The 19,812-nt window shown below is 42.5% G+C and overlaps 1 protein-coding gene across 2 annotated transcripts in view; it reads left to right on the top strand.

Moving 5' to 3' along the window:
• gpc6a (glypican 6a) overlaps positions 1-19,812 on the top strand; it is a 122,829-nt gene that overhangs the window by 24,399 nt on the left and 78,618 nt on the right. For both annotated transcript variants that reach the window (XM_042081315.1, XM_042081313.1), the window contains exon 2: positions 2,374-2,532. In XM_042081315.1, the coding sequence (XP_041937249.1) occupies positions 2,374-2,532 (159 nt within the window). The remainder of the gene's footprint in view (positions 1-2,373; positions 2,533-19,812) is intronic.

The raw sequence follows: 19,812 nt of genomic DNA, 5'->3' as shown, positions 1-19,812 counted from the left end.
CCACAAAAGTTTTTTTTTTCTGGTGCTGACGTCCTCTTTGATTAAAATGCATGTGAACAGATGCCAGCACGCATCACTGTGAAAATTCACCGATTACAATTTGTCTTCAATTATCGCGCCCTCTATAATTATGTACATTTACGGTGTATGATCAGGCATTCGGTAATAAGGAATTTATAGAGCAGTGTCTTGCAACATCTGTGGTGGAACAGATCAAAATATGAAGCAGCTGCCCGAACAAGATGGCATATAATAACCCCCCCCGCCATTTAAACAGATATAGATTGAACACTTGCATGCTCAAATTTGCTACATATGTGTGACAAGAAGGATGGAACCACATTTAGGCCAGCTGTGAATATGCTCATCCTCCATAGTGCAGTGAACTTTACACAGCTACACAGCCCACATATCATTCAACAAGGTCTTTCAGATAACTTTAGTATGAATCTCTTTCATGTTTATGGATGGTTAGACTACTTTAATGTGGTTATGCCACAGATCTAAGTGCTTCACCCTTCAGGTTGGCCATGACATTTTCTAAAAGAGGCTGAATAATTGTTTCACTCTTTATCGTATCTAAGTTTCACTGTTTTTTCCCAAGTGTATCTTGTTACATTTGCTGCTTTTAGACCGTACTTACCTTACCTGTGATAGTCATGAGTGCTCAGAATTTCTGACAAGTGAAATTAAATTCTCTCTTTCTCATTCAGGTGTGAGATTTTTTTTTTACCATACTGGGCATATATTTTATGTTTGCAAGAAAGTCATAACTTTCTCTCAGGGGGAACAGTAGTGGTTAAAATGCAGTGGCATGTGCGTTTTTAAATCATGCAATCACACTAGTCAGTCAAAAAATGTAATGCAGTGAGAAGCCTACTTGCAAAACCTGAGGGTTGTTCTTCAGCAGTTGATCCCAGTGCGCCTGGCGCGCCTTATGCAATACCCAGTAGTCCATTTGCAGTCCGAGGGGGCTTCGGTTGCCACAGACACAGCAGCATCCAGGGCCCACGCCCCCGGGGAGCCGTGTTTGCACTTAGGAGCTGTTGATGGGTGTTATTAGCTGTATGTGCAAAAATAGGTCCTACATCTCTCTCTCTCTCTCTCTCTCCCCATCTCCCTACAGACACATAAACACACACCACACACACATGCATGTCCAGACTCACTTTATGTCTCAAGCCGAATCCAATACACATTACCCTTTGCCGCATCAGAGAAATTTGAGAATTTCTCACGCCTCTCCCGGCCTGAGTCCAGGAGTAGATGACATCGTCAAAAGTTAGGCTCGTTTTTGCTCCTTTTCCCTCTACGACCAATAACCCCCCCTCCCCTCCACACACACACACACACACACAAACACACACACACACACACACACACACACATTCACATGCACACACACACACACATTCACATGCACACACACACACACACACACACATTCACATGCACACACACACACCACCACCCCCCAGGGCGCTCTCTGTCAGTTAAGGATTTCATGGCCAAGCTGAAGGTAATTTAAACTCTCCCCATCATTAGCCAGGAGACCTGTCTGCCATACATTAAGGCATCCACGGCTCCAGATGTGCCAGCACTGCCTACGCGGCGCCCAGGAAGGTGCCACTGCAGTATTCAGTGTGACAGGGCACTTAATCACCACAAGCTGGGAGAGGAAATGCAATGAACAGTGCATTGCAAAGCCAGACTTTGGCTGCTTTGCTTTGGAAGAGCAGGGGAGAGAAAGAGAGAGAGAGAGAGAGAGAGATAGATGGGGGAAGAGAGAGAGTATCTGAAGATAGATTTTCAATTATTTATTTATTTATTTATTTATTTATTTATTACCTTTTTTTTGTCCATTATTCCTCATATTTGCCCAATTGGATAAAGTGGGAATGTCAGAATGTCCTTTTCATAACCTGACATGAAGGTGTGTATCATAACTTTTCAGTTGCCGTAAATGTGTTTTTGCTTTGTGCTTTTAAAAAAGTCAGAAGAATTCAATTCAATTTAGTGTGTAAGCCAAATGTAAAGTCTCACACTAGTTAGTGTGGGTGCTGTGCGGTAGTGAGGCCGATTAAGTTCACTGGTGCTCTCTCAGTGCAAGTAACTTTACCATTTGATCTGGTGTGTGATCCTACATTAGGCAGTCTGGTGTGGGAATCCAAAACCACAGAAGCTGCCTGATCAAACAGCGACTCTTTCTGTTTGATGGCTTCACTTCTTCGTGGGGGAGCACCCCCAGAACCCACCCCCAGACCCCGTGGTTTCAACCAAACTCACTTTTTTGTTTATCCCTCTCTCTCTCTCTCTCTCTCTCTCTCTCCTTCTTTCACGGTCTTGTCTGCCTGCCTTTCCTTTGTTTCACAGGTGAACATCTGCGCGTGTGTTCCCAAGGTTACACCTGCTGTACGTCAGAAATGGAGGACTCACTCGGCCAGCAGAGCAAGCTGGAGTTTGAGAACCTAGTGGAGGAGATGAGCCAGAACTTGCGAACCACATTCACCAGTCGGCATAAAAAGTTTGACGGTAGGTCTGACTGGGGTGTTTTTTGAGTTTTTAGCTCTGAACAGTGCTTTAAGGCCAGGCTTACGCTGAAGATTTTGGATATATTCCTGTCTTGTTTAAAGCTCGTTGCTGTATTAGCCTACGTTCAGGTTTATGTCAACCAGGAAATAATAGAACGAAAAAGCCTGTAAATTTTGTTCTCAAACAATTCCAAACATGGTCTCTGGATCTGTTACACCAGGCTGGCTTCATTCTCTGCAGTACTAAAATACCGCCCACTTTCAGTTTAGCAATGTTTCCCTGAACTTGCATACATTCAGGACCTGTACACGAGCACAGCCAAAACAGCAAAGTGCTATAGAAAAGTGACAAGATTTCATCATTATTTTTGTCAGTTTTGGCATGATATTGCTTAATACTGCTTGTGTTAGCCCAGCACTTTATTGCGTCTTTGTCTGAAGAGTATATTTTCCTTGTGTGGCGTAATAAAGCAGAAAAGTTATTAAAATGCTCGGCTGGTGTTCGACACTCTCACCTTATTAGCATGTCCAACAGGCAGCCGCTGAGAATGGCAGTGATGTAAGTGGCTGTTTCAGTCCACTGCAGGGAACAGCGAGAAAGGGGCCCCTGCTAATGGGGAGGATGTGCCACTAATGCCAGATGAGAGACATTAATAAATCAGAACTCTGGGATATGTAATTACGGCTTTTTGATTATGGATATGATGTGGGGATCTCGGGCTCTCTCCTCCGGAGTCGGCTGTGGGGAGCTCCGTTTTTGGGCTGCAATAAAAAATCAATAACAGACTCCATCCGTAATTATCCCGAGCTAGAAAATGTATGGTTTGTTAGCCTTCAGCTGCCTTCTATTATGACCCTTCGTGGGTATCAGCTTTTATAAAGGCGGTATTTTCTACCAAAACTACACAAACATTGGTTATCATTCAAGTTGACCTCAAGAGCTATTCCTTATTAATCAAGCAAATCAAATATTTAGACCGCTCTGACTTTTTCTATTAAAGTCACTGTGTCACATTAAATCAAATAGCCTTGTATGTCAGCTAGACATGAAGCTAGTCCACCCATTTTGCTTGAGCAGAAATTCCCAGTCAACTTCTCAACTTTCTTCTTTCAAATCTACTTCCTGTATCTGACTTTGGGGCAACTTTGTCCGTCTATCTTTATTTATCACTATTATCTAAACGCTACAGTGTGTGTACACACCTAGCAGCTCCATCCTCAATGTGCCTCTGGCTTAGCATATCGATTTCAGCCAATCCTCAGCTGTCCACCATCCAGTCCCACTCTCTCAAACAGCAGTGATAGAGATGCTAGCAGTGCAGGGCTTCTGCCCCTTGCATCATGCTAGCAATTAGACTCACTCACAGCTAAAGAGCCACGCTAAGTAGCCTGCTTTTGAGCAGATGAATGCATCTTCCCCATTGCTTGCTCTCTCTCCCTCTCTCTCTCTCGCCGTAGCGCCCAAGCGTGGGTAGGCTGTTCTCACTCCTCAGCTTTGTTCAATCTTCCATGGCCGCCCACTTTGCCAGGCCGTTGAGCATCACATCTCGTCTCTGTTGGCATGGTGCTCTCCCTCGCTCGCTCTCTTCTCCATCTCTCTCGCTCCCCAACCCCCCCCCCCCCCCCCCAACTCCACCTCATGGGGCTTTGAATCCGTCCCTCCATCCCACATCCATTTTACATGCCCTCCTTTTTGTCCTTTACCTATTTATAGGGACCTGATGTTTGTGGGGACCTATTTAGAGGTCTTTAACTCCTACTTCTTGATTACTGCTTTGATGCTGGGGGCAAACTTTATTTTGTGATGTTTTATTGAGTAATCCCTATTGCAGTTCAGGGGATCTTTAAGTTTAATCCAAGCCCCCTCAGTGTACCAAAGGGAACTTTTTTTTTTCTCATCATGTGTCTTGTTTGTGTGGTGATGCACTTGTGCAAAGTCTAATGTAATGGACGTGCGGGTTGACCCAGCGCTGCATAAGCTATTGCCAGCTATTGCAAAAAAGGAAAGGAAAAAAAAAAAAACATTTCCCTCTGGATTGCTGAGTAGTCTGAACATTTAGTCGTGCTCTCTCAACCAGAGTCCATACGGTAGCCGGTGCTGACCTGTTTTGAGCAATGCCGATACGTCATTTACATCTGCGGGATTAGACAAATATGGGCACTTTCCTTGGAGCACACTGCCCTGCGGGTCACAGAAAATGGAAAATAGTGTAAGCCGCAAAGCAGCTTGATACTTTATGTTTCAAACTTACCAGCAGAGATGAGAGAGTTTTATCCTTGCCCTGCCCTGGTAGATTATGGAAGCCAAGTGCATTACTTACAGTGAAGTGATTTTTATTACATTTCATGGTTTTATGTATTTCTGGAGTCAGCAACCGGCATTCTTTCCTGGTCATAGTGCAACTGATGCTGAAGCTTACTTAGTATCAGCTGTACAGCGTCAGTTGACAAGTACTCAAATCCTCATCATAAACATTTAACTGACATATTTGTAATCTAAAGGATTAAAGTTGGACATCGTTGGTTTCAGTCAAGGAAATGTGTCGTTGGCCGTGCACTGTTGAGAGGTTCTGCAGACAGTGGTGAACATTCGTTGCGAACACGTTTGCTAATTTCAACACACCTCAGTTTCCTCACACTCGCCCTGCTCCTCGCCCATCCACACCATGTTCATGTTTTAAAGGAAGATGTTTTTTTCCCCTCTCATTTTCCTCAGGGGAAGGTTTTATAACTGGGGCATGAACCCCTGCCTGCTGTCACAACCAACCCGCAGCTCCATCAAAGATTCCCTGCACCGGGAGTTTCACTGCTGGGTGACATGCAGCGATGAGGTTGAGTGATGGCACATGATCAAAGAAATTCGAGCGGGTGTTTTAACATTAAAAAATGCACATGCTCCCACCCAAAACTCTGTTGCCTGAGAAACTGCAGTCACTTTGAAAGTTCAGGAATTGAAGGCTCCAAAGGAGATGATTGTTTTATGGAAGTTCGGTGTAAGGCTCCACATAGTTCCTCCTACATGCACATCCAGGAAAATGCACATACTAACAAGAAGAGATGAGAGAGAGAGAGAGAGAGATGGGGAGCGAGAGAGAGAGAGAGAATGAGAGGGGGAGCTAGAAGAGGAAAGAGACTGAGAAAACAAGTGAGTAAGTGAAAGCATGAGAGATAGATTTTGTGCATCTGTGAAGCACAGAGTAGGAGGCTGTGGCTCAGCAGAGCTGGGGAACTGGTCAGTGTGCCATGCCAGTCTTGTTAACCCCAGGGAATACTATAGCACGCCGCTTTTTCACCCAAACGAAAAATATTCTGAGGATGGCTCTAGATTGAATTTCTACTCACACACAGGATGGCTTCAACAAGTTACAGTAAGGAAAGTTTCCCACAATTCTGTGCTTCACAGATGATAAGATCAAAAATGATCTCCAAGGCCCTCATTAAATGTGTCCCACTTACACACTGTTTTTGAGCTTGTAGAGAATATTCCTCCAATTTGTCGGGACAGGATTTGACCTGATTGGAGAAACCAAAGGATTTTAGTTAATGAAATATAACACAAACATGGAAAAAATAAAGTAAAACTATATGTTCATCAGTGTTGCGCGGGTTTGGTCACAAGCGGCCCGCGGTCGCCCGATATTTTAATCAACCCGACCGCAACTCGGACCGCGAATATTAATTAGGACAAAATTATACCCGACCCGCGATCCGACCCGCTTATTTACAAAATGTGTGCTTTTGGTTATAGCCTGCATACAGTGTGACAGTAGGCCATTTCTGTAAAACAAACTAATTTATTTGCTAAACTTTATGCAGTACCTAGAACTACACGCAGTAGGCATGCAGGACATATGTTTGCGCAGGACAGAGAATGAGAATAAGAGCGCAAGCACGCACGCAACCACCAAGGATTAGAACACTAAGATAAGATTTGAAGGCTATGGACATACATCTTTCTTTCGAAAACAGAAATGGTGAGGCAAGGTAGGCAAGAGAGATACATTGCTGGTCAAAACGTTAGCGTAAGAACTGTAATGCTGAATGAAGCACAAAGCTTTACTAAAGCACATCCACTGTTTAAAGTCACAAACACAACGAACTAAGGTAACTTTTATACATGCGCGAACCTATACCGGTAGATATGGCTGTGTAGTCTGTGCCATAACATTTATTCCTGTAGGCTGCGTTTTGGCTGTCATATTTAAATGGCTTCGCAAGAAGTAGGCCTACAGTACATAGACCATATACCATAGTACAAGAAACTTGTACTACTGTCATCTTCTTTAAGAACTTTTCCCAATATTTCCCATAGCCTATCGCTTTTCCTGAAGGGGTGTCTTTATTATTTTAACTCACGTCTTCAGCTTCTTTACTGTTGACTTTACTGTATTGATGCTAGCTAGCCTTCTCGTGATATTTTAAGGCCTATTTGTAGAAAATATATATTTAATTCATTTTAACTGACCCGCCCGCAAATGACCCGAATATCATTAAAATATTTTGTTTATGACTCATAACTGCGGGTGACCGCTTAATTTCGGGCAGACCGCGCAACACTGATGTTCATTATTCCAATTTTGGAGATATGCATTAATTCACATGCTCGTAGGTAGCCTGCAACATGAAGGTGGCTATGATGATGAATTTTAAATGAGACATGCTCACTGGTTGTAATTTATTAATCCCTCAAAAAATCAACCACAGATGTACCAGAATGCACCATATACAATCTCATGTTTTTTCCTGTTTAATTGAATTTAATTTAATTGAAGTCTGTGAAAAAAAGCCAGATGTGTTTCTTTTTGAGGAAAAAAAAAACTAAATTAACTGAAAAAAGAGAAAGAAACCAGAACTGTGTCCACGTACGCATGGTTCCTGGAAGCCGACATGAATAAATAAGCGTTGTTGTGATGGGCTTGTGTCAGCTAAAGTGACTGTCAGGAGGGGAAGGGAATTCTCAGCGGGGCCGGCGAGAGTGGGGCTCGGCCAGCACTTCCGCTCCATGGCTGGCGGCGGAATCCATCAGCCAGGGGACAGCCTGCCTCTCTGTGTAATTCCATCACATCAAGATGGATGCCTGCATATGGACCCAGACTCCATGTTCACGCCAAACTCTATACCACACCGGAGGAATTTCAAGTGAGCGAAAGTCTGGGAGTTGGGCAAAGGTCTCCCTGGACCTGATTGCAGGACGGTGGGAGGGAAGGAGGGAATATGAGATCCACAACAATTTGATTTCATCTCTTTTCATTTATTTATTTCATCTGCTGCTTTTTTTGGTTAGGGACACTGGAATATCCTCAGTGCTGTAATTCACTTTGCTCTCAATCCCCATGCCTGGATATTGAGTTTGTTCAGTCTGCAGCTGGGATCCTTTCACTCTCTCTGCCTGTGTCCATTTTTTTCTCTCTCTCTATTTTCTTCTCCCTCTCTCTCCATCTTTCTCTCTCCATCTTCACTCTCTCTCTTTCTCTCTCTATCTGTCTCCCTCTCTCCTTCCTGTTCTTCCCCTTGATAAAATATGACCATTTTGCAGAAAGAGACTTGTACTGTATTTCATACCTCAATTTCATGCATGCTGGCCTATATTTCAGCATGTCCACTTTAACTGAACTTTACAAGGACAATATAATTTGATAAATGACATGATTTAGTTTGATATAATTATGCTAATAGTCATAACACTGAATTCCAGAGGGATTGCACACAACCAACATCATTATGGTTAAAAAAAAATACCAAGTAATTTAAACACCATACAACTCGAATGGCTTCCAAAACGGAATTTCCATTTGAGACCATCCTTAAAATGCTACCGTCTGGGGAAGCATAATGTTGCTTACCAGAATACCATTGCATTTTGCATTGCAGTGGTTCTCAGACTTTGTCTGTCCTTCTCCACTTCGAAGGGGTGTTTACTAAAACAAGTGGAAACAATTAGTCTACTAGCCCCAACAAAATGGTAGCGACTCTAAATCATTATGTTTGCACTATGATTCCACATTACATATTTTAATAAATTAGATATTTTAATTTGTATGTAGGCCTTAACTACTTTATTTGTGTGTCTGTGATTTTTTGGTTTTGAGTGTATGATATTTATTGTCAACAATGAGAGGCATTAATAAAGATAGGCATCAAAAAGACAAATATCCACCTGTTAGTTGTGCCCTACCTGTCATGTCTCAATTCCCCACTAGTGGGGCCTGCCCCAAACTGCTGTACCACTGCTGTATTGGACATATGCTTTACAAAAGCATCAAGTATCAAGAGCATAAGAGCATAAAAAAGATATCCCATTCAGGTATGTATGTATGTATGTATGTATGTATGTATGTATGTATATATACTCTTTTGATCCTGTGAGGGAAATTTGGTCTCTATTTGGCATTTATCCCAATCCGTGAATTAGTGAAACACACACAGCACACAGTGTACACACAGTGAGGTGAAGCACACACTAAGCGCAGTGAGCTGCCTGCATCAACAGCGGCGCTCGGGGAGCAGTGAGGGGTTAGGTGCCTTGCTCAAGGGCACTTCAGCCGTGCCTACTGGTCGGGGTTCGAACCGGCAACCCTCCGGTTACAGGTCCGAAGTGCTAATCAGTAGGCCACGGCTGCCCTAGCAGCACACAGGTAGCACAAAGGCGCAATTCCAATGGTACAGCAGGTAATAGAGGGCCACCCCAGCCCCAGTACACCCTTGGGATGAGTCAGTAAGGCAGGGAGGTGTAGTCATTGCTTACAGGGACAAGAGCAATAGCTGGAGGACCTCCAGGCTGGGTCGTGATCTCACAGGGCCATTGCTGAAAGTGATGGCCACTGTGCGGGTAATTGAATTAATCTATCTTCATAAGTATAGCACACATAAATCTCCAACTTTGTGACAGGTGTGTGGGTTTGTGTGTGTATCGTGTGTATGGAAGGAATGTGTGTGTGTGTGTGTGTGTGTGTGTGTGTGTGTGTGTGTGTGTGTGCGTGTGTGTGTGTGTGTGTGTGTGTGTGTGTGTGTTACTGTTACTAGAGGTCACTGGATGTCTGGCTAAACTCATTATTACATTATTTCCTTAAGTATTCCAGCTGCATAAACTAATTATGTTAAGTTAATGCAGTGCAGTTTATAGTCATAGCTATTTTATTATTTTATTTGTCTAAATGAAAATTCATTATATATAAAAACATTTTGATGGGAGAAAAATACTGTGCACTAGAGTTTTATTAATTAGAAATAACTTAAAAGGGAATGCTTAGTCTCCCCAATTTTCACTGGAGGCACAGTGTGTACTGGAAACTAACCCTGAGCTTATTAGTGTGTGAGGAGGAAACAGTAGAGGGGGTTGAGTTTACACACAGAATAGTCACCTGGTCCACTGTAAAAACATGCACATTTGTTCACTACATAATTCATCCTTCATCATGATTTAGCTATGTAACTTCTATATATTGTTTCAGATATAGTGAATAAATTAATTTAAGAACCGTGTCAAGCCACAATCCATGTTCTGTTTTATTGAACTGATGGAAGGAGAAGATATTAGAGGGTACGTAGCCTACTTGTCACTGATTATGTGTTCCCTGATAGAGATTTTGGAACAATTGAAACTATTATGTATTTCAGGTCTATAATTATAGCACTGCACCACATTTCATAATTTGCCTTCATGCATAATCACCATGTGCGCAAACAGGATCATTCAGAAACTGCTGTTGGAGATGTTAACACTGAGGCTGACTGACTGAGGTTTTCTCTGGCTTTTGACACAGTTTGCATCTAGGGCAGCCAAACCAGCCCATTTCATTCTACAGATGATATTTTAGGTGAAACCATGTGACTGGGAATGGAACGTTACCATAGTGGGAAGTTATTTTCACCAAAAAAACAAAACATGGATGCCATTTTACAAAAAAAAAAGGAAAAAGAAAACAGAGAAAAAAAATATAAACTTGCCCTTGCATGCTAGCTTTGCCATGGAAAACACATGACATGTCAGCGCTATGAGTCGAAAACATGACCTTGTGGTCATGTGAGAGAGTAGTCTTTCACGCTCCGCATGGTGAGAACTCAGCCTCCCCTTTTCACCCCATGCCCAGCTGAAAAGGAAAATGAAGAAAAGGGGGAAAAGGAACGTTTTTGATGGATTGGCCTGACAAACCTGTGTGTGGTGCCCTTCCTGTGGAGCCCAGAGTGGCTCTCAAACAGAGAGGTTAAGACAAAGCTGCTTAGCCTGTGACACACGGCTGGGATGGGATGTAATGCTACGTGCAGCCTATTTCCTCCGTGTCCACCTGGGAACGCCCAGGTCACCAGCTCGGCTTTGCTTTTTTCTTTTCTTCTAATACTTACTGATGGTGACCTGGGTTTGAACCCATATGGTTTATATCACAGCACTTTGCACATTGTATGTCTGATCATTGCTACTGGCTTTAAAATTGACCTCTTAATTGTTAGATATACAAATATCTGAATCTCCAAATTGAAAACAATAAATGGTTCCCCCCTGCTCAATTAGCAAAGGTTTGCCTTTTTGTGGTACTACTGTACTGGTTCTCAGCAAAACAAGCTTAATTTCCCCAAGGCTACCAAGTCCACTAGATCAATAAGCAGGTAGTTTTTAATAGCCTCTCCCTTCTTTTTAACAAGAAGCACACACATACAACATTTAGTCTGTTCTCATCAGTTTCAGTAGCCTCTAATTTTCAATGATAGTAAGATAGACTGCAGTATACAGTACATTACCGGCAGCCATTTGAAGAGCAACTCATCTGTGCTATTTTGTTCTGAAGTTGGTAAGATAGTGAGGTGTACATTTCCAGCCCATGGTCCAACTCAATTCACTTTATTTTGCCAGTAGTTTAGTCATATGGTGTACCCAGTGTCCCCACCAGGTCCAGTAGACACTGCCTCTCTCAGTTTGCTCTAAATACCCGAAGCGTCTTTCAGTTTAAATGCAGGTCAGATATTATTAACTTTGATGCCAAATATGGGAGGCTAAGGATGAAAGTCGTGAGAATGTAATCAGGAAGGATACATTTAACACTGCCAGTAACTGCCATTTTCAGGTCAACAGTAAGCTAGTGTGTGTTGTTGTGGATTCAAATGGCCAGAGCCACTCTTGGGTATCGACTTCGCTCTCGCCAGATAGCACTCAGAGCCGAATAAATAGCAAGGCTCTTTTTCCGGGGGCCACTCTCTGTTTGCATGCCCAGGCTTAGCTTAGTGCTCATTGTCATTGCTAACATCATCTCCCAGCATGAAGCTTGAGCCCTTAGCCTTATGTGGAGTGCATGCTAAGATGCCGCTCTGCAGAACTGCTGTTCACACACACCCACACACACACACACACACACACACACACACACACACACACACACACACACACACACACTGCCCTTGCCTCATGTGTGTGATTGAACAGCTCCCCTCTGAAAGCTAGTCACCCGATAGGCCTTGGTCTGTCTCCAGACAACCATTCCACCTCATTAGCTAGCAGCTTTCCAAGATTAAGAGAAGGGGTGGGTGTTTTTTTTGCCGGCACCAATTTTGTTTACCTTTCTCCAGAGAAGTAAATGGAGGTTGCAGCTAATCCAAATGTACTTTAACTTCCAATTAAAGATTCAACAGCTTTTTTCACACTAAATAATTTCAACTGTATTGATTACACAGTGCAACTGATGCTTGCTTATTTTTTGTTGCTGGTAGTGAATTGCGAATCATCTTTGTCCCAGATAGTTGAAATGAAAGTCTGTGATATGTTTTGGCTCATGGTGGGGAGGAAAATAGCTGTGTACTGATTTCTTTCCCTCTGATTCCTGAATCTGCCTCATATTCTTACATATGCTCAAGGCAGCATCACAACAGAAAATGAATAAGGTCACTGGCTTACCTTAGGGGTGTTTCCACGTCTCACAGCCTCATTTTAAAGCTGCTATTTTTAGTGAAAATTAGTTATGGGAGAATAAAATTAACAATATGAAAAATTGTTTTGAAGTATTTTTTTTTCAGTAGCATTTTGGGTTTTAATGAGCAAGTGAACATGAAAAAATTGTAATTGGTTGAAAAAAAAAAATGAGAGCTGATAAAAAGGTTGAATGTCTGACAGAATGAATGTGTAGAATTCAGCAGCTTAGCTTTGACAAATGCATCATATATAACAATGTGTCAAAAGCACTTTCAAGAAGACTTTGGAAACCTATTTTTTCACCCAGCTTTCATCCTTGCAGCACATTTTCTTAATAGCAGTGCAAGAATAATTTATACTTCACTGCAATCAATTTGCAGAGCCTGGAAACAATGACAGAGGCTGGCTAATTGGGTCTGATGGCTTTTTCTATATAAAAAGCTAGCTGTCAGAATTGAAGTGAGAACACTGACAGAAACATAACAAGGAAGAGCGTCAGTCAAACAGATGACTGGGTGATGTCTACTTTACACCCTTATTGGCACCAGGGTTTCAGCCAGACATTTGCAGCGTGGGGATAGAGTGGGATGGGAGGGTGGGGGGGTGGCAGGCTTCTTAGAGCTGACAGAAATAAAACGACAAGATTGATCTTGTAAAGTGAAGTTACTTTACTTTCTATTACAATGTGGAGTTGTTTTTTTTCCTCATCTGATCCATAGTCATCTCAATCGCATTTCTGTCCTCACAGTACCTGTAGATGCAGAGATGTTTTGCAATGAACATCAGTACCAATCAAACAAGATTGGAACAATCAGCATAACCCAGTCAAGACATCTTGCTGCTTTTGAGTTAATGTCAAAGTCTAATGTGCATTTATTATACATAAATGTGACATTAAACATTTACATAACTTAACTTACTCAACGCAACAAAATGACCTATGTTGAGTGTGCTAATCTTTTTAACATTACATGTCACATGCTCCTGCACACTTCCTATATCATAAATACAGTGCAGCAGCCTGAGACAGAGGGAAGTGAGTGCCACTCTGAGATCACAGCTCACTACAGTGTTTGGCACAGCCAGACAGAGCTGGCATAGTTCAAGCTGGGTCCGCTTAAGCATTCGACTAAGCGCTCTGTTTCACAGAGTGTTATTGTCAGCTAAAACTGTTACTCTGAAGCTCTCACGCTCCTCATTGTGATTTTGTGTAAGACATAATCCAAAACTTTTATTCTAGAGCAGAAAGAGAGAAGAATTAAGAGAGAGAGGAATAGAGTTTAAAGGTAAAATAGTTTAGTGGCCTGTATTAATTTGAGCTGGGCCCTGTTGTTGATGAATTAAACCATGTTTTTGAATTATCATCCTAACAGGCAGCCCTTGGTTACGCTCCTATGGGACGATAATGAGCACATTCGGCGCTAATGAATTTGTGAAAGTTTTAATGAGACCAAATTGGCTTTGATTCTTGAGGGGCTCGGGCACAGTTGGAGTTGGAGTCTCTTAAACATTCATCAGGGCATTGTGAATAAGACAGGTATTAATGCACACTGAGAAGGACTGCTGGAAATCTGCCAGAGCATTGATGCCCCATTTAGAGTTTTCACTTTAGAGGAAAATTGCATGTTTTATTCTGCACGTTTACCGTAAAGCCTCCAATAAGCACCCCAGCGTTTATTTGCTTTAATTACTTATCTTTACCACTGTTTATTGGAGACTCGTAGATAATAAGAGACCTGTGTTAATTTCACATTAAGTTCAGGTTTCTCAATGTAATTAAACTGTGGTATGTCATTTAACCCCAGTTATAGTTTAGGTATAAAGCAAATGCTTGTGTTCAATTTATAACTATACAATATATTGTGTATATTTATCATTACGTGCAATAGCATGGCTGCTGTATCTTCAGGCTAGAAAGTACAATTCCCAGAGTGTTGTTACGTGCTTGTATGTGTCGTGACAACACGTCCTACCAACCTGTGCTCCCCTTGCTCTGTTTTTGGGTACTGAGATGAGACGTGAGTCTGCCTCAGATGGAGAAGAGCCATGAAGATCAGTGGCGTCTCTCGGTGGGGGTGGGAGTGGTAGAGGGGAACGGTTGCGTCACTCTCGCTCTGTGTCATCCAGCTGAGTTGTATTCACACTGCAGCATCTCCTCACTCCTCTCCCCTCCTCTCCTCTCCCCTCCTCTCCTCTCCTCTCCTCCCCTCCCCTCCTTCGCTCCTGTCCTCTCAGCTGTGTGCACGACAGACTCCTGAGCTGCGTGTCTTCACACAGCCACTCCACCGTATGCAAAGCACACTGGGAGTTGTGCCTGCAAAGGAACAGCGGGACTCAGATGCAACTGGAGTGGTGGTGGTGGTGGTGGTGGTGGTGGTGGTGGTGGAGTGGTGGTGGTGGAGTATAAAAGTGTGTGTGTGGGAGAGTGGGTGGGTGTAGGTTGGAGGTGTGTGGGGGTGGAAGAAGGAAGGAAGAAGCTCAAGTCACCAGAAGTTACTTCCTTGGTGTGTGCTTACACGTACATCTAACACCTGCTCGCAACCCCCATATCAACCCTAATCTTTATCCCCCGAGTGCTAGATGAATCAGAACTCTGTTGATATTCAAGTCACATAGAGACATGCACGCAGAGAAGCAAATACTGTATGTATCTGTCTGTCGCTCCGCCATAGTTATTATCAGCGAGAGAGCCCACTGTATCTCTCAGAGAACGTACCCCTGTTATTCATAGATATCAGGCAATGCATCATATCATTTCATTTTCACATACAGTGGATCCAAAGTGGATTTTAAAAACAGGATAGTGAGGAATAGGACAATGAGTTTGTGATGAGCTGGGCTGCCAATCATACTCACTTGAAGAGGATGGCTGTTGCAACAGCCTTGAAAGGCATCCACATGGGGATTGCACCTTATTGAATAGCCTTCTTCATTCACACTAGGTTTTTTTTCTTCTCAAAATTGAATTGATAAGACAAAGCAAGCCTGGGTAGTGGAGGGTGGTGTGTGTGTGTGTGTGTGTGTGTGTGGGGGGGGGGTGCTCTGCTGGTGGCATGTGGGATAGCACCTCTATGATGATGATTACCCGGTCTGCTGACGTGCTGCCGATGGAGGTGAAGTGGTGGAAATGAAGGCAGATGTGACGAGTGTGATGGTCACCCATCATCGCAGACTGAGTCAGAGGCTGGAGGGGTGTCGCTCTGTGTAGCCGTTGATGTTCTTCAGGCGCTGCTTGTTCAGCGATTTGCACAGGGAGGCTACGGTCATTTTTTCCAGCCTTTTAAACCTACCCTTCTTTTTTGCAGTGTGGTTTGTGGTCTAGTATGCTTTGATTTCAGTGTAACTCATCTGCAAGTTCCACTTGGTTTGTTTCCAGTATTTTCTTTTAACTGCAATGGAGATGAATAACCACTTGTTGCCTTTTTGAACATAAATCTTGCATTGCATTCAGTTTTGTGAATTTCACATTGCCTTTGGAGACATGACCTTAACCCAGAGTATCTTAATGTTTAGTATACTTGTTATGTAATATGTTGAGTTAGCAGGAGGGAGAATGTGTGGCATATTGTACATATTGCGCATATGGGGCGTGCCACTACTAAATCAGTCTAGTTTGACGCAATAAAAAAATGGGTTTATTAGATAATCATAATCCACAGACCTTAGGGTTTAAAACAAGGGGTCATTTGTTCAATTCTGTTTAACCAACCTAGAGACATTGGCAAAAATGTGAAGGCTATCCTCATCTCAGCAAAAAAAAAAAAAAACAAGTTTTGAGAAAATCAGCTTTAAAGTTTATACACAGCGCAGCTTCTAAATGCTCCTAAATTTACTCAGGCGGTGTGAGGCATTCGTATAATTTGTGAGGTAGGCTAGCCTATAATGTTCCAAACTTAAATCCTACACATTTGGCCTTCAAAATCATATTTCTAGGTCGTTTTACGGTAAGATACGTCTATGAGTGATAGATAAGAGGTAAAGGAATGTGTTAGTGGTGAAATAAAAAAAAAATGCATAATTTTGTCATTTTCAACCCTCGTTGCATTCAAAATCGCTATATCTCCAAATGGATTTCTGCGACAACACTCATTTCGTCGTGGCACGCCCCATATAAAGAGTACAGTATATTAGAATCTTCAAATAGTCTTTTTTTCTCAGTCACTGCACACAACCCTCCTCAAAACAAGCATAGCTGTAGTTAGAATTCAAACTAACATTCTTATGACAGCATCATAAATATAACACATTCTGCCTCTTTAATAATACTAGATATGTGTTTTGGCACTCCAGGTGTCAACATCTTATTATAGCGCTAGTGGGAAAATTGTACTGTCATTGTTCTAGCACTTCAGTTTTTTAAGAGGCATGATCTGCATTCCTGTAGTAGTTAGGCATCCCCAACACACACACACACACACACACACACACACACAACAGCCAAGCAGCACGCTCAAAGGTGTTCATCAAAATGCAAATTCTCTGATGTGTGTTTAATACTGAGCATGACTAACACGCGCATCAAAGGGGAAGCCAGCCCTTTTTTGGAGAGGGCGGAGTGATTCAACTCTAAACGCTGCAGTGCAGAGGATGTGTTCTATGAGGGGATGAGATGGTATGGGAGGAGAGAGGAGGGGGTAGGGGAGGGGGTTCGCCGTGGGATGAGGTGGTAGGGGGCTGTAACCTCGTGAAACGGGTGGGCGTACCCGTCACGTTAGCGTGAGTCATCGATGGGATTTCCTCCAAACCCGCGCAAAGCGTTCACCAGCCTCCCCTCTTCTGTACACATCAAAGACTGTCAGCTTTAACTCTGAGTACTTTCTCTCTCTCTCTCTCTCTCTCTCTCTCTCTCTCTCTCTTTCTCTCTCTCTCTTGCTCACTCCCTCACTCACACTGTCTCTCTCAGTCTCTTTCTCTCTACCTCTCTCCTCCCTGATTCCCTCATTTCATTACATTCATACTGACACACACACACACACACACACACACACACACACACACACACACACACCACACACACACACACAGTCACACACACACTCATCCTTTTTATCACCTTGTATTGGCCTTAGTGGACTTGCTTAATCCTGACCACAATTTCCTCTTACATATTGCCTGTTGCCTGAAATGACAGCACCAGGAAGTGATGTCACTCTGATAGCACAGTCATATCAGGATGCGGCTCATTCACTAAAAAAAAAAAAACATTCAATATGTGTTTTAAATAAAGTCATCTCCATGAACTGAAACACAAAATGGCTATGGCCTTGATCAAAAAATTAATTTAAGACAGAAGAAACTGGAAGGTCTGACAGACAAATGCAAATTTTGACCAAGCATCTGGCAAGTTTGCATTTGCTTCACAGTTAATTAAGCACTGTGAATTCTGCCATGTCTTGCCAAGGGAAAACACTATCCTCAACATTTTCCATTCCATTGCCACTCCATTTTGCTTTAGTCGTACACCAATCTGATATGACTGATGGGAAATGTAACCAGAGACGATGAATATTGAAGCACCTTATGGTGGTATAAATAGATGTAAAAAAGGTCAGCTAATTAAATACATCTGTCCTTTTTTCTCATCTGCAGCCAAACTTTCATGAAATGCTGCATTTGTACCCGAGCTCAGCCTGCAGTCTGACTTAGGAAGGGAAATCACTTTTTGTGGGAAGGAGGGGAAAGGGGCCTAACAGGGATTTAATTGCTGCCAGAAAACAAAATCTGACCGCTCTATAGGTTCAATTATCCAAACAGCTACCATTTTAACAATCACAATCCCTCGGCACATTTGCTTCACCCAGAGTGAAGTTCAAGCCATATTGGTAAGTGTGTGGATCAACATGCGTTTCATTGGCTTTTAAAACTACTGTGCCAGATAATTTGAGGTTAACAGCAGCTATGCTAATGGGTACCATATTCATCTGCTCCAGTGAGAGCCCGGGACAAACATGATCAAGTTTAACATACGAGAGCAGTGCGATGTTTTGAGCCTGTGTTCTGTGTTTCTGAACTTATTTATGTGTAATTCAGGCCTTGATGGGATCATTGCCCAATGCAAATATGCCTCTGGTTTATTAAATGTTGTCATCTGGCATCTATGAGCACTTTATCAGAGACCATTAAGCTGTCATTTATTTGTCAGTGGAAGTTGAGGCCTTACATGGGGTGAAATAAAGTAATGTGATTAAAGGCACAATGGAAGCATTGTGATTCATCCTTGTAATGGCGAATATCTGACATTTACACAGTAAATCAGAGGTAGCATACTGCTAACAGCAAGCATTCTGGGAGACAGAGAGCTGAAGTGTGGCTTTTCCTGTTTCATGAACATGCTCAGCAAGGAACAGATGTTTGCTGACATAAGAGGATATTTACCATTTGCAGAGGGTTAGTGTAAGTATATACTCTCTCTCTCTCAGTCACTCACACACACACACACACACACATACACACACACTCACATTTTGGTTGTGATTGAACAGCAAATCTCAAGCAAGACTGCTTATGTTTAGCAAAGAGTATTTAAAACTGGGGAATGGATGATGTGTTCTTGAGGTTGGGGATGGTAAAACCTCTAATGCAAGTTTAAGAGGCCGTGGGTGGGGGAGTAGTGCTGATATATTTTCACTTTATGCTGTACTTTGAAATGCTACTCTCTTTACTGCTCTGTTCTCCGACAAAATAGCATTCCTATCGCACTGAAAGGATAATAATAATAATAGCGATGACTATTTTCTATTCATCGCTGTAGATGTTTAAAACATGCTAACGCTGCAGCACAACTCCCAACTCATTCCAAATGAAAGCATGGAAATAGTAGTTAGTGAGGGCAGTCAGGAGCAGCTCAAGGTCTGTCTGTGATGATCATTGAGACGTCAGACTAATTTCAAGCTGCGAGTGACACAGCCAGCTCTCATTTGCCCGTAGCGTCTCATCAAGGAGGGTAAACAATCAATTATCACGGGAAAATGGCCCTATAATGCGGTCATTACCAGGGCTTAAGTTATCACCAGTGCGGTATCTGCGTCATGCAGTATTTTACAGCTGGCTCAGTGTTCCGCCGTTATGTCAGGTGCTATTAAATGCTTTTAGCGGTGAATGTTATTCTGTCCAGGACTGACATGATGGGATTCTTTAGAGTGCCACACTAACTGTACAGCCTGTTTGAAGAGCTTAGACATGGCTAAGGAGGATAGTCAGCAAAAGGCACTTGTCAGTAAGAATTAAAACCACAATAACGATCATCATTAGAACATGAATTTAAACTATAATTAAGACCAGGGTGGGTAGAAACAGTCTTGTGTCGCTTTGCATAAGAACAATGAGAGAAATAAATATGAATCTAGCTGTGAGGATGACTGATAGAATTCCTTACTGTGCATT

The sequence above is a fragment of the Alosa sapidissima genome, chromosome 23 (assembly GCF_018492685.1).
Source record: "Alosa sapidissima isolate fAloSap1 chromosome 23, fAloSap1.pri, whole genome shotgun sequence".
NCBI classification, from domain to species: Eukaryota; Metazoa; Chordata; class Actinopteri; order Clupeiformes; family Clupeidae; genus Alosa; species Alosa sapidissima.
The sequence above is the reverse complement of the archived record's forward strand: the minus strand, read 5'-3'. Positions and strand labels throughout refer to the sequence as shown.